The sequence below is a fragment of the Equus quagga genome, chromosome 1 (assembly GCF_021613505.1).
Source record: "Equus quagga isolate Etosha38 chromosome 1, UCLA_HA_Equagga_1.0, whole genome shotgun sequence".
Classification (NCBI taxonomy): Eukaryota; Metazoa; Chordata; class Mammalia; order Perissodactyla; family Equidae; genus Equus; species Equus quagga.
This window is the reverse complement of record NC_060267.1, coordinates 89,761,499-89,786,410: the sequence shown is the minus strand read 5'-3', so window position 1 is coordinate 89,786,410 and position 24,912 is coordinate 89,761,499. Positions and strand designations below refer to the sequence as shown.

At 39.6% G+C, this 24,912-nt stretch overlaps 1 protein-coding gene across 1 annotated transcript in view; it reads right to left on the bottom strand.

Annotated features, from left to right (window-relative positions):
- NUP188 (nucleoporin 188) overlaps positions 1-24,912 on the bottom strand; it is a 53,578-nt gene that overhangs the window by 13,949 nt on the left and 14,717 nt on the right. Inside the window, exons 7-22 of the mRNA XM_046664174.1 lie at positions 21,334-21,426; positions 21,069-21,188; positions 13,062-13,273; positions 12,193-12,307; positions 11,120-11,320; positions 10,143-10,232; positions 6,984-7,049; positions 5,865-5,984; positions 5,195-5,321; positions 3,279-3,431; positions 2,953-3,079; positions 2,651-2,738; positions 2,482-2,558; positions 1,655-1,769; positions 389-509; positions 196-262 (exon numbers count right to left, since the gene is read on the bottom strand). Coding sequence (XP_046520130.1) covers positions 196-262; positions 389-509; positions 1,655-1,769; positions 2,482-2,558; positions 2,651-2,738; positions 2,953-3,079; positions 3,279-3,431; positions 5,195-5,321; positions 5,865-5,984; positions 6,984-7,049; positions 10,143-10,232; positions 11,120-11,320; positions 12,193-12,307; positions 13,062-13,273; positions 21,069-21,188; positions 21,334-21,426 — 1,892 coding nt within the window. The remainder of the gene's footprint in view (positions 1-195; positions 263-388; positions 510-1,654; positions 1,770-2,481; positions 2,559-2,650; positions 2,739-2,952; positions 3,080-3,278; positions 3,432-5,194; positions 5,322-5,864; positions 5,985-6,983; positions 7,050-10,142; positions 10,233-11,119; positions 11,321-12,192; positions 12,308-13,061; positions 13,274-21,068; positions 21,189-21,333; positions 21,427-24,912) is intronic.

Below are 24,912 nucleotides of genomic sequence, written 5' to 3'. Positions count from 1 at the left end.
TGTTTTCTCTCCACAGGGAGAAAGGATCAAGAGTCTAGTAGAAAGCAAATCAGAACCTCAGAGTACTGAGGTCTGGGCTCACCCCAAGGTGAGTTTTCTGGAAGAATGAAATGGCTTTGCCCAGAGAAGCCCATGTCTTCCCCTGGCGAGCGGCAGCATTAAGAGTACAAGCTGTAATCATCACGCCCCTCATACCTGCTGTGCAGGTCTGTCTCATGGCACAGGTTCAGTATTGCATGAATCAGCTCCAGGATCAGGCAACCTGCACTCCAGAAAAGACACAGGAATGATGTGGCATTGTGTGATGACCCTTATCCCAAGAAAGGGAGAGAAAGATCTCCAGGGAGCCAGAAATTCCTCAGATCTCCCTGGCCCACACTTTCCTTACCAATCTGTTCTCTCACACCATGTGAGTTGTAGCGCCACTTGTGGTAGCTAGGAAGCATCTCCTTCAGCACAAACATGACACAGGGCACCAGCCCTTGGCTCTGGGTACTGCCAAGCTGCCCCTACAAGAAACCATGCTGTGAGGGCTTATGCCATTTAAGGAAGAGTCATTTACTTCCTAGAGATTTAACTCCAAAACCATAGGTCCAAAGGGAATCTGGGCAGACCTTGGCCATCAGTGGAAAAAAAAGAAACATCAAAACACTCTACTCTAGTTCAACTGAGTCCAAGAGGTGGGTTTCTCTAGAATAGAGAAAAGGACTAAAAAGACAATGTGACAGCGTCACAAAAGGCACCTACAAGAGAGAGGGATGAAGGCTAAATCTGGGCAGAAGGGAGGCACCTTAAACATGCAGGATACAGGACTGTCAATAATGGAGAATGCCAGGTTCACTGTCCTGATGACCAGCCATCGTCCTAACCTCCACCCCATCACTAGAATACCAGAAAGATCTGATACTCAAAATTCTTTGTCCTAATATTACTTGTTAACATCAATTTCCTTAACTTAAAAACGAGATTCTTTATTTATATAAAAACATCTATATTTCTATCCTTATCCCTATATAGGACTGTTTCTATCTTTTCAAGCATTTATTGATTGATTCCTGCAGGCAGGAAGTGTGCTGAGTGCTTTTCAGGCATGGCCCTCTCAACGACTGCATGAAGTAGAGATCCTTTATCATTCCTATTTTACAGAGGTTCTGAGAAATTCTATACTTACCCAAGGTCATGCAGGTAGTAAGTGGTCAACCTGAAATGTACACCTAATTCTGTCTGACTCCAAAATCCATGCTACACCAGAATTTTTCAAACTGAGTTCTGATCCTTTAATGGATTGTGAGATTAGGTTATTAGAAAATATCACAGTGCATCTTGCTTAGTAAGAGTAGTGTTGTAGTTTTATACTTCAAGAGGATACATACACACATGCATGTGTATAGTAGGATGTGATACAATATGTATGTATTACCCTGGGCTATGGTAAAACTTGCTTAACAGTCACAACATTACAGCATACTGCCTCTGAGTATTAAATAACACAGACAAAGCACCTACCATAGAATCCGGAACATAGTAAACACTCAGTACATAGAAACTGTTATCACCGTAACCTCAGAACAACTATTCTGCCTACACACAGGATGATTACAGTAGCAGGGGTCAGGGAAACTATTTCAGATGATTCTATCCGACCAGATTTTACCTTGACAAGAGTGGCGATCAAGCGCAGAAAGGCAATAGTGACCCCATACTCGCCCTGGGGCTGTTCACTATTCATCAAGAGGTTTCCGTACCCTCCAGCATTCATTCCCTCTGCACTGAAAAGACAGAGGCAGAGGGGAAAATATGATGTGGCAATTTCAAGGTTTCAGGAAACTGTAATCACAGAGCATTCTTGTTATTGTCTAGATGGCTTGAGCATAAAAGAGGAAAGCTCAGCAAAGGTAAACATTAAGAATATGTTTTATTGATATACAAAATCAAGAGGTTTAAAGTGAAAAATCAAATAAACATCAGGAAAACATCCTTGTCTTATAAGCAAGAGAGAGCAAGGAGCTAATGCTCAGGTAGTAAGATAGAGCCCGTGTATTAATAACTGGTCTACCAGGCGAGCTCAAGTAGCCATGAAACAAGGAAAAGTACAGAGTGACTGTGGCTTAAGAAAAGGAAGCCAAGTCTCTGGATCCAGATACCTCTGGATTCTCTAGGCTGGAAAATTAACTCCCACATACCTAAGTCGGCTGCTGCTAGATGACAAATACCTCTCTTTCTCTCTCTCAGGCTTTAAAGACTGTGAACCATCAGTGCTGGCCTAAGAGGAGAGCAGCCTCTTGCCTCAAGTCCCATCATCTCCTTTGCCTTGTCCTCACTCATTCTTCCTATTTCGGGTCACAGGGCTGAACAGGCAAGGAGCAGACAGAGTAAATGGGCACAAAGAGGCTTCCTTAAAACTAATGAAGCTAGCCTAGACCTGAAATGGATATGGTACTCCCAGGGAATACACTCTCCCCACCCTAAGACCTGACTCACCTAATCATCTGACTCATGTTGGAGACCTGGTGGGCCACGAATGGTAAAAAGCCTGTGTGACGAAGATCAGTCCAGACCTGAGAAGGGAAAAGAAGCGTCAAATGTCCATGTGTCTTCAGGTACACCAAGTGCAACATTGTTTGGCTGTTAGGAAGACTTAGTGTCCCACCTTTGCAGGGTTCCGGGCAGCCAAAATGGTCAAGCAATTGACACAAGAAGCAATGACATCCACAGGCGGGGAGATCACTGTGGTTAACCTGGTTGGGGAACAGCGCACTATACTCAGTAAAATGAATAATATTGTTTGTTCCATCACAAATATTTCCCAATGCTCTCTTCCCAAGGCCCTCCTCTCAGCAGGGATGTAAAAACAGGAAAGCCCTCTCAGCTGGGGACAGACACCACACCAGGGCTTCCCATAGAGGAACGTGTGTGGACTTTAACCCAGGGAGGGTGTGACCAGACACTCACCGCTGCAGCAGCATGTAGATGCGAGACGTGATGGGCAGGAGACAGTCTGCTATGGACAGATCTGTACTGATGACCTTATGGACCAGATCAATGATGGGTCTGACCCGCTGACAGTGCTGAATCACGTCTGAGGAGAAAGAGAGCCATTTTGTATATGACCTCATGGAAAACACTGAACACTCTCTGAGACTCAGATAAACAAGTTAACACTAATTGCAATCTGGATGGTTCTGAATTTTATCTTGAAATTCTCTGTCTATCCTCCATATCCTCTAAGCATGTCTGTTTTTCTTCCCCTTAGTGATGTCTCCCAAAGGTGACCTCACCTGCAGTGGAAACAACATGAAGCAGCATTTCAATCTCACAGGTAAAGAGGGTCCAGCTGCTGTAGGAGTATTCCCAGCGCACCAGGTAAGCCCTGTCATCCAGCATTACTTGGCCCACAGTGCCTTGAGGTATGCGAAGGTTGGTCTGACCCCCTAAGGAAAGTAGGAAGAGAAATCAGTCTAATATCTGAGGATATAAGAAGAAGACGTAACTCCTATACAAGACGCCAATATTTAATCACACAGAGATATACAGAGTTTCTTCTTGGCGTCTAACATTGCTACAGCTTTTCCCACTAAAAAGAAAAAAAAACACTTCTCTTGTCATTTGGGGAAGTGAGTCACTCCATGTGTCTGAAAAACAGCTAAATGCAAAGTGGCTTTTCATGCAAATGATGATAACAGAAAAGACCATCTCATGGGATGGTGAGTGCCCAGCTCACTGGGTAAGTAGGTGGGGTGCAGGATTCGAAGACTAAGGCTATTCCTTCTCTGGTTTGTTCCTTGAGCACCTGGAATATCCATGGACTTACAGGTACTAATGGGCTGCTCTTACAGATTGCCAGTAGGAAAATAAATTGCTACAACTTTTTTCTACAACTTAATTGGACACTATCTATTCCAAACTTTTTAATTCTTTATCTTTTTAAAATTGTGGTAAAATACACATGACATAAAATTTACCACTTTAACCATTTTTAAGTGCACAGTCTAGTGGCATTAAGTACATCGTGTGCAACCATCACCACGGTCCATCCAAAGAACTTTCTTCATCTTGCAAAACTGAAACTCTGGGGGCTGGCCTGGTGTCATAGCGCTTAGGTTTGCATGTTCCACTTCGGCGGCCCAGGGTTTGCCAGTTCGGATCCTGGCTGTGGACCTACGCCCCACTTGCCAAGCCATGCTGTGGCAGGCGTCCCACATATAAAGTAGAGGAAGATGGGGACGGATGTTAGCTCAGGGCCAGTCTTCCTCAGCAAAAAGAGGAGGATCGCCAGCAGATGTTAGCTCAGGGCTAATCTTCCCCACTAACCAAAAACAAAAAACAAAACTGAAACTCTGTCCCCATTAACCAATGATTCTCCATTCCCCCAACCCTCAGCACATCAACCACCATTCTTCTTTCTGTCTCTACAAATCTGACTACTCTAAGTACCTCATATGAATGGAATCATACAGTGTTTGTCCTTTTATGATGATCTTATTTCACTTAGCATAATGTCTTCAAGGTTCACCCACGTTATAGCATGTGTCAGAATTCTCTTTCTTTTTAAGGCTGAATAATATCCCATTGTACATATATACCGCATCTTGTTTATCTATTTTACCTGTTGGTGAACATGTATTTAAAATTTCTACTGTGTGTATCCTTTTCCCAACAATCTCACTTTGAGGATTCTATGTACTAAAACTAAAAGCACCAGTATATACGGCTATATGTACCCAATGTAGCATTGTTTGCAGTGGCAAAAACCTGACACAACCAAAATGTCTTTTAGAAGGGGAAAGATAAAAATTATGGAACATCAAAAATAATTATGTAGTTACTAAAAAGAATGAGTCAGATCCATATGTAATAAGATCAACTTGCAGAATGCATTTATGAGAGTATACAAAAATGTGTAAAAGGACACCAAACTCTTAACATTAATTATCTGATGGAGACAGGTCTGAAGAGAGTTTAACTTTCTAAAATATATCTCTGTGTTGTTCTCCCTGTTACAATGAATATGCATTATTTTTTAAATAAAGCAATCTAATGATGTAAAAAAGTGAGAAACTAATAATTTATCAACAAGCACAGTGGAGACGTGAAGGAACTGCTTTAAAGGCACCTTGCATGAAATAATCAAAACGGCAATGAGGTCTAGAGGCCATGGAAAAGAGGCTACTGAACCAGGATCTCTTTATCTTACCAAGAGGATAAAGGAGTTTAGGTGTTTGCCTCCGCCACAGAGTTCCATCTTCATGGGAGACCACATCATGGGGCTTGTGCTTATAAAGTTCATTGTAGAAAGACATCTTATCCAAGAAACTATACACCTGCCAACATGAGGGAAAAAACCCAGCCACACATTTACCTAGGGAACATGTAAGGGGTCCCACATCTGCTTTCCTGCTCTTTCAGCCAGACTGTGTATGTGCTGACCCTCAAAATTCTTATAAACCCACCACTGTGACTCTTCTTGGAATTGCCTCTGCACTCCTACGAAATCTTCACCATTCTTTAACACCCAACTCAAGGCCCCCCTCACCCCAGAGTTGCCTCTCCTGAAGTGTATGGTCTTTACTACTCAAATGACAGTTACTATATACCACCTGGCTTTATTAGTTATTTATTTCTCATATCTATTATTCTCTTCCAATTAGATACTAAGGAATTTAATATTTTGTCTTATTCCCACAGTTTCTACAATAGGTACTTAATAAAAAGACTTTAATTTTATAAAATTGAGGCACTATCTTTGGCATTTCATTCAACTTCAGACTAACTCTTGCCATGGCAGTGGAATTTCAATGTGGAAAGCAAAAAGGATTCCTAAAAATATCTGCCACTCTCTGTAGGCATCTAACTGAACAACTTACCTTTTTGGCAGTAGACTTCCCTGATACAAGGGCTCGTAGCAACTGCAGGAGTGGGGAGAGGAGATGAGGAAACATTCCACACACACTGTCCAGAATGATCCCAAGACCAGAGGTTGGCTCCTATGGCAGAAGGGGAGAAGTCACTGACCTTCACATTATCCACGAATTAACACATCTCTGATTGTGCAGCAATCCTAAGAAAATCTAAAATGAATCCTTTCCTTTAGGCAGACATTATTCCTCCCTAATAATTTAAGACTTCCATACTTCCACGGAAAAAGACTATCAACAACTGATTTACTCAGGACCTGAAAAGACACTACTGTTGCCACCATGACCTCTTCCTGGCCATCCCCTCTACAGGAAAACAACAATGTTCACCTCTGCATGACATGTTTCCACTAGTGAAAAGCACCCAACAAAATGTGAGCATTTAGCCACCACACATAAGCAACAGATCCTCAATCTAAACATTGTTTCATACTACCTTCTCCCAGGAACACTGTGATTCTCTATGAGTGGATAGCATCTCAGGAAAAAAGAGAACAACATATATGGGCAGAGCAGTCAGGCCACAGTGCAAGGGAAAACAGATTTATTCATCGGCTGGACGTTGAGGCTTAAGGCTGTTGTCAACTCTGAGACTAAGTACTGGTGAGAAACTGTTCTCTCCAAAGCCAAATTATTACTCTAACCAGTTACAATACTGTGACAGAAGACACAGTTACAATCCCCCAGTAGTAAGCGCAAGAGTTACAAGAGTTACAGCAACACCTGTGCCTGGGACTCCCAACAGGAAAAAACACTTGGTAGGTAGAACAGATAACATGCTGGTTAATAATGTGGGCTACAGACTCAAGTCAGACAGAAATGGACCCTGATCCTGGCTATCTGTCTAGCTGTATGACCTTGGGTAAGTCACTTCACATGTCTCAGCATCACCTTTCCTCATATGCAATATGATGATGATAATACTACTATCTATTTCACAGATTTTTGTAAAGATTAAATGAGAAAATAGACATAAATGCTTAGTATAAGACCTTTCACAAAGTAAGTGCTTGATAAATTCTTTTGCTACAGAGAATCTCATAGCATGACTCCCTATGAAATACGTACTGTTCCCCAGAACAGTTCTGGAAGAGAAGGGTCTGCCAGGACTTCACATGCTGTGTCGATTACATCCTGTTGGGGGAGGAGGAAGAAAATGGCTTATTTTCCCTGGTTGAACGAGTCTATCTTTTTTTTACTGTATTCTGTTGAAATAAAAACACCAATAATACCTTCATATAGCATGTCAGAAAAAACTCTGGGTTTCCTTGTCGGTGGCCATGCTGTGGCGGCAACCCACATACAAAAAAGTAGAGGAAGAGTGGCACAGATGTTAGCTCAGGGCAAATCTTCCTCAAGCAAAAAGAGGAAGACTGGCAGAAGATGTTAGCTCAGTGCAAATTTTCCTCAGCAAAAAAAAAAGAAAGAAAAATTTAAAAACCCTCTGGGTTTAAAAAGTAAGATTACACCCTGTCAAGGGTGTATGCTATATCTATTGTACAATGTTACACAAATTAACCTCTCTGAACTTCAAACTCTTTATCTGTAAAATGGTGACATTACCCACTTTGTAAAGATTAAATGAGATAACATATGGGGAAGTGGACTGTAAATTTTAAAATGCCATGTAAACATGAAGTATTTCTAGGCTCAGCTAAACTATTCTCCTGGGGGCAAGAATAAGGCCTTTTTACTTTTTTATCCTCAGCACCTAACACAGAGCTTGGCACACAATGGGAATCTAATAATGGCTTATGGAATGATTTTTTTTAAAAAACCCAAGTACTAGGACTCTTGCAACCCCAATATGTTAATACCAATCCCCCAGGTGTATAGTAGGGTCCAAATGTGACCAGAATTTTGGCAAAGGATGCAACGCTTGTTCTATGCCTCTAGAGCTTTGGAAATCGAGTCTTTCAATTAACACCAATTTCTTTTCTCTCCAATGAAAAGAAATTTTCATTTTTATCAACTTCCTCAATTTCTTCAATTTCCAAAACAAGTCACTAATCATTAAAAATGAATACAATGACTTAGTTATAAAGAATTCCTCAAATATCATTTCCCACTAAATGGAACCAGGGTTCCTTGGAGAAATGGCAGATTCCAGGTCTGGGGCAAGAATCTTACAAGGTAATCCTGCAATAGTTTGGCATCCCAGAAAGCAAGAGAGCTATCAAAATACATAAGGGTAGTGTGAAACAGATTCAGAAGCTAATCTGAAAACGCTCTTACTGGCCAAAGATGGGGCAATCTGAGCATAAAAATAATAACTAAAATGGATTAAAACACAGCTAGTATGTTTAAATCCATGAGTTCACAATGATCTGTAAAAATAAAAAATCTTGTTAGTCACCTTTGGAGGATGCTAGGGAAAACTGGTAAACATAGAAAAGAAGCATGTAGTACTCTACACCAGAGTATCAGATAGTTAATGAGAGCAAATTTCCTTTTTTTTTTTTCAGTTGAGGTATATCTGATATATACTATTTTTAGGTGTACAACATAATGATTTGATATTTGTATATATCGTGAAACATAATTTTTTATAGCAATGTTCCAACCAATAAACAAAAGAGGAAAGATAGAATTAGAATAGTGCCATTTTGTAACCCCTAAGGAACTAATGGATCCAAACAATGATGTGGCTCATGGCTACCATAGTGCACAGCATAGTTATAAACTAAAAGAAACCCAACAGACTTAACCAACAAATAATGTGTGGACCTTATTTAGATCCTGATCCAAACAAACAAAATTATAACAAACTTATGACATTTATAGATAATTAGAAATTTGAACCTTGACTTGATATTTGCAGATAACGTATTTTTAGATGTGATAATGGTTGTGAAGTTTTAGTAAAATATTCACAGATGAAACTAAACAATGTCTGGGATTTGCTTCAAAATAATCAAGGAGGGCAGGGGCAGAAATGAGAAAGATCAGCTGTGAGTTGATAATTTGGAAGCTAGTGATGGGATCATAAAGGCTCATTATAAAATTTTGTCTACTTTGGTATCAGCTTGAAATGTTTCATTTTTAAAAAATACTGCGGGCCAGCCTGGTGGTGCAGCGGTTAAGTTCACACGTTCCACCTCTGCGGCCCAGGGTTCACTGGTTCGGATCCCGGGTGCAGACATGGCACTGTTTGGCAAGCCACGCTGGGGCAGGCATTCCACATATAAAGGAGAGGAAGATGGGCGTGGATATTAGCTCAGGGCCAGTCTTCCTCAGCAAAACAGAGGAGGATTGGCAGCAGATGTTAGCTCAGGGCTAATCTTCCTCAAAAAAAAAAAATATTGCAGGGGCCAGCATGGTGGCATAGCGGTTAACTTCGCGCACTCTGCTTTGGCAGCCAGGGGTTCGCCCTTCAGATCCCGGGTACGGACCTACGCACCACTTATCAAGCCATGCTGTGGCAGGCATCCCACATATAAAATAGAGGAAGATGGGCATAGGTGTTAGCTCAGGGCCAATCTTCCTCAGCAAAAAAAGGATTGGTGGCAGATGTTAGCTCAGAGCTAATCTTCCTCAAAAAAAAACAAAACCTATTGCAGAAGATACTAGCACCCACGGACATTTGGATAGATGCACTACAGAGTAAAAAAAATGAGGTTAGGGGCTGGCCCCATACCCGAGTGGTTAAGTTCGCACACTCTGCTGCAGGCGGCCCAGTGTTTCGTTGGTTCGAATTCTGGGCGCAGACATGGCACTGCTCATAAAACCACGCTGAGGCAGCGTCCCACATGCCACACTAGAGGACCCACAACGAAGAATATACAACTATGTACCGGGGGGCTTTGGGGAGAAAAAGGAAAAAAATAAAATCTTTAAAAATAAATAAATAAAAAAGGTGGAGTTAAGCTAAAAAAAAAAATGAGGTTACAAAACAGTATATACGGGTGATTTCATTTCTAGAGAAGAATTATCATATTATTATGTATATATATATGCCGAAAATGTTCGGAAGGAAACACATCAAAATGTTAACAGAGGTTACCCTGTGTGGTGGGATTACACTTTTTTTCTTGCTATTGGCACTTTCTGATTTTTCTATTATTAATACGTATCATGTATATAATACAATAAATGAAAACAAACAGCAATAAACAAAGTACATCTCGGGTATATGGGTGTGTGTTACATCAGCTCTAAAAGGGTATCTTATGGCTATGACTACAAAGCTGGGGAGTATAGACAGCTCCATGAAAGCCAGATACTGACCTGCTGATTGCCCAGCGTGTGCAGCTCCAGCGAGGTCAGAACGAAAGAAAGGAGTCCATAGACACACATGCACGCAGTGCTGGTTGTACACTGTAACAGCAAAGGAATCACTAATAATTCTGAATAACAAATTCTTCCCCAGATTCAGCACATGCCTATCACATTAATATAGTCTCTGTAAACAAACAGGAAGAGAATCCGAGGATTCATAATTTTCCTAATTTAGTCCCAGCATCAGGAAGACAAAGGGAGAAAGAGAAATCAGGAACCACAAATATTACAACACAGTCAAGAATAAAATCAAAAGGGAACTCTTTTCAAAATGATCAGTTTTTGTGGGGAAGAAAACCACATCCAGCCTAGAGAAAAGATAAAGAGTCTCTGTGCTGATAAGAATGACACAGCTGCCTGAACTGTAACCAGGATAAATCACCCAGTGCCAAAAAGTGGGGCCTGTCGGCTGAGGTTTCATTTCAGCATGTCAAAACAAGCTGACTAAACTGTGCCACTCAAATTAAGCCCCAACACAAGACTCAAGAGAATTTCTAATTCATCCTGTTCTAGTTGAATGAGTAAGCCCCCCAAAAAGATTTCTCCAGTCAACATCTCCAAAACTATCTTTCAGGAGATAAACTATACTGACACAGTACACTACACTGGCAAAGAGGGTTCAAACCGTATCCACCACTAATTGCAATTATTACTCCTATGGGGAAATTACGTCTCCCTCAATTTCCTAATGTGTAAAACAGGATGATAATCCCTAGTGTAAAGAAGTGTTGTAGGGATGAAATAAGATAATGTACAGAAGCACTGAGCACAGTGTCTGGTCATAGTAAATGCTCTATAGCGGTTAGTTACAACATTATCATCATTATTCACGTCACTATTACAATTACTATTCCCATGATTCATTAATGAGCTTTGCACTGCTCTTTGTCATTCTCATGCTCAAACACCAACAGCTTGAGCCTTACATCATTCCCTCCACTGGCTAGTGAGCGGAGTAGTCGGGTCAAGTACTGAAATACATTCAGCTGGATGGCTGTGCCACCTATCTTCCGGACAACACTGCTTGTCTCATCTGGACTCAGGGTGTGACGGAGGAGAGCCCAAGCCAAAAGCACTGGGGCATGATGTGGAATGTCCCCAAAGGTCAACATCAAACGGTCCATATCCTAATGAAAAGAGAAAACAACGTCTGTGTCACTGAACAGAAAGGGTCAAGACCCTTCCATAGGCTCCTTCATCGTGCTTGATAAATCTTCCATTCATCCATGGTAGCCCACTCTCCCATTCTGATATTTTACTCTTCCCAAATCCCTAGCCATCTCACTAATAAATCCCTCAATTACTCTTCCCTTACCCACAATTGTTTTCTTCTGATTTTAAGTATTCCTAATCTAAGATTTTAAAGATTTTTTTCCCCTTTTTCTCCCCAAACCCCCTGGTACATAGTTGTATATTCTTAGTTGTGGGTCCTTCTAGTTGTGGCATGTGGGACACTGCCTCAGCATGGCCTGATGAGCGGTGCCATGTCCAATGCCCAGGATTCAAACCAGCAAAACCCTGGGCCACTGCAGCAGAGCGCACAAACTTAACCACTCAGCCATGGGGCTGGCCCCTAAGATTTTAAAATACATGTTCAATGGAGACTTTTTAGAAAATTTCCCCTGATCCTTCTCGTACTTTCTGTGATCTCTCCTCATTTTCTATCTTTCTAACCATCCCATCTCAATGTTCTTCTCCTTTCTTCTTCTTGTACAGGATCCATAAATGCACATAACCCCCAAGGTTCTGTCCTTGGGCCTATTTGTCCTTATAGCATCTCCCCAAGTGACTCCACTCATTCTCACAGATTCAACTATCACTCCTGGGCAGCTAACTGACAAATCCGAGATTTCTTCCCAGTCCAGTTAACTTCTTAACAATGTAGAACCTCAAGTTCCACAACAAAGAACGTTTTATGCAGCAGTATAGTTGAGTGATTAAAAAACATACTAAAACTGTAAGCTGTCTGCAAAAAGAAAAGAGGCTGTTCCAAGTTCACCTGACAAATAAGCCCGTCCTGGGCCAACTGGTGCAGCTCTCTCCTGTCATCCAGAGCACACTTATGCAAGGATTCAATATCCATGCCCTCCACCAGGATAAGGGCACTGAAGTAGCTGGAAAGAAATATAGCATCACGTTGTCATAAATGCTACTCTGACCCTCATTGGAGAATAAGGTGAAATGTAGGACACTACAATACAAAAAAAACCATTAATGAGTTGTTTTACATTCTTTTTTCACACTAACTTTTCTAAATCCAGTATGTATTTTACACTTCCAGCACATCTCAGCTTGACCAGTCACATTTGATGTGCTCAGCAGTCATACGTCACTTGTGCCTACCAGAGGGCAGATCTGGAGGTTTCTAAAGCCACCAATGACATCTGACCCAGATAAACTGCCTCACTGCTCAAGTGTGTATCTTTGTTCACAGAGAGAACAGGCCTTAAAATGTGGATATACCCATTGCCATAAAACTCAAAGTCCATAGACTATGACACCTCAAAGAGGGCAGGGAACACATCTGCCTTGTTTATCACTGTCGTCTTCGCATTTGCGTGGTGCCTGGCCTACAACAGTTGCACAACAAATTTTTTGTTGAATGAATGGATGAATCTCTTAGATGAAGACAGTAAGTAAAAGAATAGAACGCAATATTTATTTTGAGAGACTATGTCCCTCTCAATCCCAGTCTTTACTCCCCCTATGACTTGGAACATGGTGGTACACCCATCTATTTACCCACTCATTAAGGGAAAAGTACACCTACCCCCACTTGCCTCCCAGTCACAGTAGTCACAGGACTACTATAATATCAATGCTCTAAACATTGTACAAGTTCTATGGCCTCAATTCATTCAGACTTACCCAATCCGGTCCACAAAAGGATCCATGGTCTCATCCACCAGGTGCCTGTTGGTCTGCCTACTACCAAATCCTTGCTCTTTAAACATCTTGGTTAATACCAATAAGTCACTAGGCGCCATCTCAAAGTATGCATAATAAAGGAAAATGATTTCTAGCAGCATGGACTGTTCCCGAAGACACTGAACAAACCAGCGAGACACTTGGCGCTCAGTCTGCACAACCAATGGAAAAAAATAAAGAAAATAAGGCAGATTTAAAACCATATTTAACATTTTTAAGTTACTTTTATTAGGTAATACACATATAAGAATAAAGCAAAAAAAATGTCTCCCTCCCTACAATTCCTATTGCCCATGCCTCCAAACCTTTCTCCAGAGGCAACCAAGGTTAGAGGTTTACCATGCATATTCATTCCTTCATTCATTCATTCAATAGTCTGCCTGTCTATTCATCCCTAAACCAAATAACATATTACACAAACTATACTGCATCTTACTTAACAACATATCATAAAGATTATTTCTTTAACAGTATATTAAGAACTTCCTTATTTTTCATTCTTTTTCAGAGCTGCATAGTAATCTATCAACCAGTCCTCTCAATGTTTTTTACGTTGCATAGTATTCCACTGCATGGAAATGCCATAATTTATTTTAACCAACACACATGGATGGGCATATAGGTTATTACCAATCTTTTGCTATTAAAATCAATCTTACACAACTGACAGAATAACTAGACAAAAACATTAGCAAAGACGTAGAAGATCTAAACAATCTTGACCTGACTGATATTTATACAGCACCAAACCCAACTCCTGCCAAATACACATTCTTTCCACGTGTACATAGTACATTCACCAAGACAGATCATATCATGGGCCATAAATCATGGGACAATAAATTTTAAAAGACTAAAACGATACAGAATGTGTTCTTTGATCATAATGAAGTCAAATTAAAAATCAATAATGGGGGCTGGCCCCGTGGCCAAGTGGTTAAGTTTGTGCACTCCGCTGCAGGTGGCCCAGTGTTTCATTGGTTCGAATCCTGGGTGTGGACATGGCACTGCTCATCAAACCACGCTGACGCAGCATCCCACATGCCACAACTAGAAGGACCCACAACGAAGAATATACAACTATGTACCGGGGGGCTTTGGGGACAAAAAGGAAAAAATAAAATCTTAAAGAAAAGAAAAATCAATAATGGGGCCAGCCCTGTGGCCGAGTGGTTAAGTTTGTGCGCTCTGCTTCGGCAGCCCAGGGTTTTACTGGTTTGGATCCTGGGTGCAGGCATGGCACCACTCATCAGGCCATGCTGAGGCGGGGTCCCACATGCCACAACTAGAAGGACCTACAACTAAAATATACAACTATGTACTCGGGGGATTTGGGGAGAAAAACGTAGGAAAAAATATCAATACTAATAAGATATCTAAGAAAATATCCAATGTTTGGAAATTAAGCACACTTCTAAATAATACAAGGGTCAAAGAAAATTACAAGGGAAATTAGAAACTATTTTGAACTGAATGCTAATGAAAATATGACATATCAAAATTTGTGGGATACAGCTAAAAGCAATGCTTAAAGCAACATTTATGGCTATTTATTAGAAAAGAACTAAAATCTGTTATCTAAGTTTCTACTTTAAAAAAAATAGAAAAAGAGGAAATTAAATCCAAAGTAAGTAAATAGAAATAAATACTGAAGAGCAGAAATCAGTGAAATATAAAATGACAAACAAGAGAGAAAACGAAAGACAAAAACTACCCTTATCAGAAATGAATCAGGAGACATCACTATAGATCCTACAGAGAGTAAAAGGATAATAAGATTAACAGCTTTATGCAAATAAATTTGACTACTTAGATGAAATGGACAAATTCCTTGAAAGACACAAATTACCAAAACTGACACAAGAAAGAAACAAGAAAGTTGAGTAAGTCTGTATCAATTATAGAAAAGTGAATTCAGAATTAAAAACTTTCCCACAAAGAAAACTGTAGGCTGAGATGGCTTCACTGGTAAATTCTACCACATATTTAAGGAAGAAATAATACCAATACTACACAAATTCTTTCTGAAAACAGAGGAAGAAGGAACATTTCCCAACTTATTTTATGAGGCCAATATTACCCTAATAACAAAACCAGACAAAGACATCACAAGAAAACTACAGACCAACACCCCTTATGAACCTAGGGACAAAATTCCTTAACAAAATCTTAGCAATGGGGCCGGCCCAGTGGCTTAGGGGTTATGTTCACACGCTCCACTTCGGCCACCTGGGGTTTGTGGGTTTGGATCCCAGGTGCAAACCTAGCACTATTCATCAGGCCAGGCTGTGACAGCATCCCACATAAAATAGAGGAAAACTGGGAGTGATGTCAGCATCATGGCAGAGTGAGCTTCCCCAATAATCTCTCCCCTCCACCATACAATGAAAAAGACATTCATACTCCAACAGAGGACATCCAAATACAACCCAAAACACGCCTGAGAGACCCACACAGCCATATGACAGAGGGTGGAGAGGCTGGAGCCCCCCTCAGAGGAAGTGGAACAGGATAAGAGAAAACTTTGCTTAGGGCAAATCTTACCCTGCAAAATAAAGACAAAAAACAAAATTGCAAGAACAAAAACAAAACAAGGCAAAAAAACAAGTGGCCACGACAGACTGGGATGCAGTCACATACTCTGTTCTCAAAAAACACCACAGAATGCACGCTTAAGCTTTGACTCTGCCAAAATTCCTGATTTTACAAAACTCCTAACAGCCACCTGGACCCAACCAATAAAACTGTGACCTGGGGCCGGCCCCATGGCAGAGTGGTTAAGTTCATGTGTTCTGCTTTGGCGGCCCAGGGTTTCACTGGTTCAGGTCCCAGGTGCACACATGGCACAGCTCATCAAGCCATGCTGAGGCAGCGTCCCACAAAGCACAACCAGAAGGACCTATAACCAGAATATACAACTATGTACTGGGGGGTTTTGGGGAGTAGAAGAAGAAGAAAGAAAGACTGGCAACAGATGTTAGCTCAGGTGCCAATCTTAAAAAGTAAAACTGTGACCTGCACCAACCAATCAGGACTAAGCAGGGTTGCAGCTCTCACTTGCATAAGCAGACCTGAGTGGGAACCTGGGTAGAAACTTTTTCTTTAAAAGAGCCACTTTCTTTGTTCTCTGGGAGCATACTTTTGCTTTGCTGTGAAGGCCACATTTCCCCAGTTTGCAAACTGTATGAGCAATAACGTTTTCCTAACTAACAACAACAAAGAAAAGGAAGACTGGCACAGATGTTAGCTCAGGGCCAAGCTTCCTCATACACACACAAAAAAACAATTTAGCAAGTCAAATCCAACAATATATAAAAACCAAAATATATCATGACAAACTAGAATTTACACCAGGAATTCAAGATTAGTTTGACATCTAAAAACTCAATGTAATTCACTATGTAAAGTAAAAGAGAAAAACCTAAGATGATTTCAACAGACACAAAAGAAAATGAACAGAATTTAACACTCATTCTAATAAAAATGAAGAACCCTCAGAAAATTGAGAATAGAATGCAATTTCCTCACTATGATAAAGGACAGCTTCAAAAATAATTTACAACTGACAGCATACTCAATGGTAAAAGACTAAATGCTTTCTACCCAAGATCAGAAACAAGGTAGGTAAAAACGTTGGCTCTCTTACCACTTCTATTCAATATTGTACTGGAGGTCCCAATCAGACAATAAGGCAAGAAAACACAATAAAAAACATACAGATTTGAAAAGAAGTCAAAGTGTCCTTTTTACAGATGACATGATCACGTATATTAGAAAAAACTACTAGAATAAGTGAATTTAGCAACATCACAACATACAAGAGTGATGTACAAAAATAAACTGTATTTCTAAATACTAACAATGAACAACTGGAAAGAAATTTTCAGACAACATTTACAATAGCATCCAAAGAAGTAAAATAAATATTTAAGAATAATTAGCAAAAGATGGATAATACTTGAATACTGAAAACACTGAAACCCCATTTAGAGAAATTAAAGATGTACATAAATGAAGGGATATACTAGGTTCACGGATTGGAAGACTCATTAACATTATTAAGATGTCAACTCTCTCCAAATTGACCTACAAATTTGATAAAATTCTAACCAAAATCCTAGCAAGCTTCCCTTTTTTTTGGAAGAAAGAGACAAGCTTATTCTGAAGTAGATATGGAAAAGCAAAAAACCTAGAGTAGCCAAAACATTTTGAAAAAGAAAACAAGATTGAAAGACTTACGCTACCTGATTTCAAGGTTTACTATAAAGCTACAGTACTTAAGACAGTGTGATATTGGCATAAAGACAGATGTAGAGTTCAACAGACCAGAGATGGACTCACACTTACATGATCAACTGATTTTTTTACAAAAATGCCAAGATAAGTCAATGGGAAAAGACAGTCTTTTTAATAAATGGTACTGGAAGAAGCTCTCTAGATGTGAAGGAAATGAATCTTGTCCCTTACCTCACACCATACACAAAAAATAACTAAAAATTACTGACGTAAATATAAGAGCTAAAACTATAAAACTTCTAGAAGAAAACAAAATCTTTGTGGCATTAGGTTAGGCAAAGATTTCTTAAACAAGGGCCAAAAGGCAAGAATCATAATAGAAAAAAGCTGATAAAACAGATTTTATCAAAATTTAAAATTTTTGCTCTTAGACACATTAAGGTGAGAAAAAACAAGCCATGAAGTGGGAAAAAATAATTGTAAAACATCTGTCTGTCAAACGGCTTGTCTCCACAATAAATAGAGAACTCTTAAAATTCAATAATAAGACAAACATCCCAATAAAAACAATGGACCAGATTTGAATAAACACTTCACCAAAAAAGATATAAGCAAATAAGCATGTGAAAAGATGCTCAACATCACTAGTCATCAAGGAAACACAAATTAAAACTACAATGAGATACCACTAAACACCTATTAGAATGTCTAAAATTAAAAACGGTGACCACACTAAGTATTGGTGAGGATATGGACCAAAAAGAATTCTCATGCATTCTGGTAGGAATGGAAAATGGTACAGCCACTACAGAAAACAGTTTGTCAGTGCCTTATACAGATAAAAATATATGCTTATAATATGACCCAATAATCCAACTCTCAGGTATTTATTCATCCAAGAGAAATGAAAACCTATGTCCACACAAAGATCCACCACATTACTCATAACAGCCAAAAACAGAAACAACCAAAATGTCCACCAACTAATCAATGGATAGACAAAGCGTGTATATCCAAATAATGGAATATTATTCAACCATAAATAGGAATGAAGTACAATATGGACAAATCTCAAAAACATTAAGCTAAGTGAGAGAAGCTAAACAGAAAAACTACCTATTGTATGGTTCCATTTATATAAAATTCTAGAAAAGGCAGATATAGTGACAGTTACACTTACAAATGGTTAAAATGATAAATTTCAAGTTATGTATATTTTACCATAATAAACAAAATCATAATTTAAAAAAAATATAGTGACAGAAAGCAGATTAGTGGTTGTTTGGGGCCAGAGGTCACAGATTGATTGCAAACTTTCTGGGGAGACAAAATGTTCTATATATTGATCATACAAGTGGCTACTGCATGTAACTATATACAATTGCCAAAATTCAAACTGTATACTTAAAATGAGTAAATTTTATTGGATGGAAATTATACCTGAATAAAGCCAGGGGGAGGAGGTACTACAGATTTGTCATTTACACAAGTCATTTCACAGAAGTGTGAATGTATTCATAGGATAAACTTAAAGTGGAACTGCTAGGTTAAGAAATACGTGCTTTTCAATTTTTAGATCCTGTGATAATGTTTTCCACTAAAAACATACCAATGTATACAGTGAAATATGAGTGAGAACCCATTATCTCATCCCTTAGACAAGAGTGTTGTCATGTGAACATGTTCATTGGTTTGCCTATTTTTCAATTTGGTTTTACTTAGTGATTTATAGGAGTTCTTTCTATTTTAAACATCCTTTGTAATGTGAATCTTTTGACAATTTTATAGTGCTATTTTTGGTTTCTGCCTTGAAAAAGTTTTTGATTTGATGTTACTGTGTTTGTCTTTTTTTTTTTTATGGCTTCTGACTTTTACTTTAAAAAGTCTTCTAGCGGCTGGCCCAGTGGCGCAGCAGTTAAGTTTGCACATACCGCTTTGGCAGCCCAGGGTTCACCAGTTCAGATCCTGGATGCGGATATGGCACCCCTTGGCAAGCCATGCTGTGGTAGGCGTCCCACATATAAAAAGTAGAGGAGGATGGGCATGGATGTTAGCTCAGAGCCAGTCTTCCTCAGCAAAAAAGAGGAGGATTGGCAGCAGATGTTAGCTCAGAGCTAAGCTTCCTCAAAAGATAAAATAAAATAAAAAGTCTTCTACACTTCAAAAGATAAAAACAAAACCACCTGTGGTCTGGCCCAGTGGCGTGGTGGTTAAGTTTGCATGCTCCACTTTGGTGGCCTGGGGTTTGCAGGTTTGGATCCCAGGTGCAGACCTACACACCACTCACCAGGCCATGCTGTGGTGTTCTACACACAAAATAGAGGAAAACTGGCACAGGTGTTAGCTCAGGGACAATCGTCCTCACACATACAAAAAAAATCTGTTTTCTTCTAGTACTTTTATAGTTGAATTTCTTTTTAATTTAAATCATTGATCTATCTGATTTTCTTTTGGTAGAAGGTATGAAATAGATACAGTTCAATTTTTCTCCAGATGGCTACCCAATGGTTCTAACAGCATTTATTGAATAATCCAACATTTCCGCACTGATCTGAAATGCCACCTTTAGTATACACTAATTCTCTATCAGTATTTGGGTCTATAGGTAGACTTCCTACTACGCTCTATTCGTCGATCTATTTATTCAAGTGCCAATACCATGCTTAAAATTATTGTAGTCTTATTATCTAATAAGGCTAATTTTCCTTCATTATTTTCCTTTTTCAAAAATTTCCTGGCTATTCTTATTTTTCACAAGAATTTTATTTTTAATTTATTTTTTTCCTTCTTCTCCCCAAAGTCCCCCAATACATAGTTGTGTATTCTAGTTGTGAGTCTGTCTAGTTGTGACATGTAGGACGTCACCTCAGCATGGCCTGATGAGCAGTGCCATGTCAAAGCCCAGGATCCAAACCGGCGAAACCCTGGGCCGCCCAAGCAGAGTGCAAGAACTTAACCACTCGGCTACCAAGCCAGCCCCATCAGGTGAACTTTAGAATCAGTCTGTCCAGTTCTAAAATAAAAGGCAAGACAAACACTTGTTAGTATTTTTTCTGGGACGGCACTAAGCTTACAAGTTAATATAGGAAGTACTAACACTTTCACAGAGCCGACTGTTTATTCAAAATGTAGCATGTCTTTCTATTTGGTTACAACTTCTTTGATACACCCTTGACAGCATTTTAAAGTCCCCTTCATTTAGATTTTCACTGTTGTAAGCTTATTCCTGAGGAATTTATGCTTTCGTTGATACTGTAAATGGGCTCTTCTACTAAATATTTTAAATAGCTACTGTCTGTGTTTTCGTTGAATTGTTTTAATAAACGTATTATTCTCAAAACAAAAAAGGTCATATTCCAAACTATAAATGTAGAGTGGTTTAAGATTTAACATAAAATAATCAAACTAGTGTCACACACTTGATAACGATAATAAAGAAAATGAAATCTCGCTTTTAGACTTAACCATTTAACCACTAACAGAATACTTTAGGTAACTGGAGAGACAAAGACAAGGGAAAAGGTCCAAAAGTAAGTACCATTAGTTGAAGTCATCAACGTTTTGGTCCATATAACATGTTTAAACTTCTCTGAAGAACGATAATCTATAAGTGTTTTAAGTTGATAAATGAATAAATAATTTGCTTGGAGCTCAATGGGGAGGAGTATACAATCCTCCTAAGACTTATAGGAGGCCCCACTAACCACATACCATGAGGTTTCCATGTGTCTCCCACGTTGGTGCTTCAGTTTTATAAAGCTCTTCAAACTGCTGTCTGTATTTTGTAACTAGCTCCTTCTCCAATTTATCAACACAGTCTGCATACTCAACCTGAAAAGAAAATCCAAAGCAGAGCAACTTATGCCTATAGTAAAAGGTAAATATTCAAATGAAAACGAATATGAATAATATAAAATTATTAACAAGAGTTGAATTTTATAGGGTAAAGAGAACCAACATGACGAAATGGGCTTACCCTATAGGGGTGTCTTTCATCTTGGAAGTAAGTGAGAAGGTGTAAGACACAACGAAGGATACAGGTTCTTTCTTCATAGTAATAATCTGCAATCTGGGAAGAATCCAAAGATTCAAAATCAGTAACTCACCTTTGTAAAGAAGATATTCAATTTTAAATTTGCTTATAAAGAGATCACTTAAAAGTATGAATGGAGGGGCCAGTCCGCTGGCACAGCAGTTAATGCTCACATTCCACTTTGGCAGCCCAGGGTTCGCTGGTTCAGATCCCAGGTGTGGACATGGCACCACTTGGCAAGTCATGCTGTGGTAGGTGTCCCACATATAAAGTAGAGGAAGATGGGCACAGATGTTAGCTCAGGGCCAGTCTTCCTCAGCAAAATGAGGAGGATTGGCAGCAGATGTTAGCCCGGGGCTAATCTACCTCAAAAAAAAAAAAAAAAAAAGGGTATGAATGGAAATGGTCAGTTTCTATAAGCAATCACAGAAATGGAAGCATACTGTTAGCTCAAAAGAAAGCAAAAGACCTTCATGAACTAGTATACGAGTAAAGTCATGCAAGATAAAAGGAATTATTTATAACATGAGTAAGTTTTCTAGCATGATTTCTCAGAGCATTCAAGTAACACACAACGCTATAAACTGACAGGCCAAATACACAAAAGAAAATATAAAAATACCAGTGTTATATGTCCTAATTGTTTGTAACTAATGTACTTACTTCTCACTAAATACCAAATAGGAAACTACTTCAGAAGTCATGGTCAAATATCATTTTAAAATGAGATTCTAGGATTAGGACGTAAGCGTCATGCCAGAGTGAGCTTGCCTGGGATTCTCTCTCCTCCAAATTATAACCAAAAGGAGCAACCACATTCCAACAAAAATCCTAATAGCACAGAAATCGTCAGAGACCCACAGCAGCCAAACAATGGATGGCAGAGAGGCTGGAGCCCCCCTCAGAGGAGCTGGAAGGGGTAAGAGAGAACTTCGCTCCCTCCCCTAGAGACTGGATGGCTGCCGCAGGTGAGAGAAGGGGCAGGGGAGGGGCCGCACGTCCAGGGGATCATCCAGGACTCCCACAGACCCATGCAGCGGAAACTCTCTAACAGGAGAAAGCTTTCGCGTGGGGGAACCCCATCAAGCCAAGGCCCCAGGAAACCAGAGAGCGAAAGCTGAAAGCAGAGAGCGAGATCTGATGGGAATCCAGGTCTGCGCACAAGGAAGTGCCCCTCCTCCCCCAACCCACGCTGTGCACTGCCATCGCGGCTGAAGGTGGAGGGCTCAGAATGCGCTGCTCTCAACCCCCATCTAGTGGGAACAGGCAGTGACTGCAAATGAATAGTATTATGCGCAAAAACCGCTCCTCTACCATCCAGCAATTTATAAAAGCTCCAGACCAGAAGGAAAACAATAAAAACACAGAAGTATGTCCTGAGGACTTGAAAATAGGTAAACTAAGTGACAATGAATTCAGAATAGCTATCATCAAAAAACTCAATGACGTAAAGGGAAATATAGAGAAACAAGTGAACGAGTTCTGGAGTTACTTCACAAAAGAGATTGAAACTATAAAGAAGAATCCATCAGAAATACTAGAGATGAAAAATACAATGGATCAGATAAAACACAATATGGATTCCCGGAATGCTCGTGTTGACACCACAGAGGAGCAAATTAGCATAATTGAAGATAGACAGGCTGAATGGCTCCAGACAGAGGAAGGAAGAGAACGAAGAGCAAAAAAAAACTGAAGAAAAACTCCGAGAAACAGCTGACTAAAGGAGAAAAAGCAACTTAAGAATCATTGGTATTCCTGAGGGTGTGGAAAAGGAAAATGGAGCAGAAAGCATGCTCAAAGAAACAATAGCAGAGAACTCCCCAAACCTAGAGATTGAGAGAGAAATGTGTGGAGGAAGCTTTCAGATCTCCTAGGTTTGTCAATGTAAAAAGACCCACTGCAAAGCATATAGTAGTAAAAATGGCAAAAATGAATGACAAAGAAAGAATCCCCAGGGCAGCAAGGCAGAAGAAAATAACCTACAAAGGAACCCCTATCAGACTTTCAGCAGATTTCTCTACAGAAACCTTACAAGCTAGGAGAGACTGGAATGACATATTCAAAACTTTAAAGGATAAAGATCTTCAGCCAAGAATACTCTGTCCAGCAAAAATATCCTTTAGATATGAGGGAGAAATTTAATCTTTTCCAGACAAACAAAAGCTAAGGGACTTTGTAGCCACAAGACCCGTCCCCCACCAAGAAATCCTCAAGAAGGCCCTCATACCTGAAAAAAGAAAAAAAGGGAGAAAGGGTCACAAAACACACAGTAGGGAGACAAACAGATAGAATCAGAACAGGATAGCAAATATGCAACTATAGCATTAGGATAAAGGGAAGGAAGTCACCAAAGCAAAGACAATCTTATCACTTTAACCACAAACTCACATCACAAGTTGGAATAAGAGATGAAAATAACAATTTAGGAGAGGAGGAGGAAAGGGACTGAATCAGTTTAGGCTAAGGAAGTAAGAGACCACCAGAAAATGGACTGTTATGCACGAGATTCTGAAACAAACTTCAAGGTAGCCACTAAACTAAAAAACAGAAGAGAGACACAAAACATAAATAAGGAAAAAGCTAAGAAACCCAGCATAAGAAACTGCAGAAGTCAATGGGTAGGCTAAAACACACAGGACGAGAAACAAAGGAAACGCAGGACAACTGGAAAACGAGCAACAGAATGACAGCATTAAGCCCTCATGCATGAATAATCACCTTCAATGTAAATGGATTGAACTCTCCAATAAAAAGACACAGAGTGGCAAGATGGATTAAAGAATAAGATCCAACAATTTGTTGCCTCCAGGAAACACACCTCAGCTCCAAGGACAAACACAGGCTCAGAGTGAAGGGGTGGAAGACAATACTCCAAACTAATAGCAAACAAAAGAAAGCAGGTGTTGCAGTACTTACATCAGACAAAACAGATTTCAAGATAAGGCAAGTAAAGAGAGACACAGAGGGCCAATATATAATGATCAAAGGGACACTTCATCAAGAAGAAATAATGCTTATAAATATCTATGCACCCAACACAGGAGCACCAAAGTTCATAAAGCAACTATTTACAAACCTAAAAGAAGATATGAAAAATAACACAACAATAGTAGGGGACCTCAACACCCCACTCACATCAATGGACAGATCATCCAGACAGAAAATCAACAAGGAAACAGTGGAGCTGAACGAAAAGCTAAAACAGTTGGGCTTAATAGACATATATAGAACACTTCTTCCAAAAACAGCAGAATACACATTCTTCTCAACTAGGCATGGAACATTCTCAAGGATAGACCATAGGTTGGGAAACAAGGCAAGCCTCTACAAATAAAAAAAAATCGAAATAATAACAAGCATCTTCTCCGATCATAATGCTATAAAGCTAGAAATTAATTACAAGAAAAAGCTGAGAAAGGCACAAAGATGTGAAGACTAAATATGCTATTGAACAAGCAATGGATCACTGAAGAAATTAAAGAAGAAATCAAAAAATACCTGGAGACAAATGAAAATGAT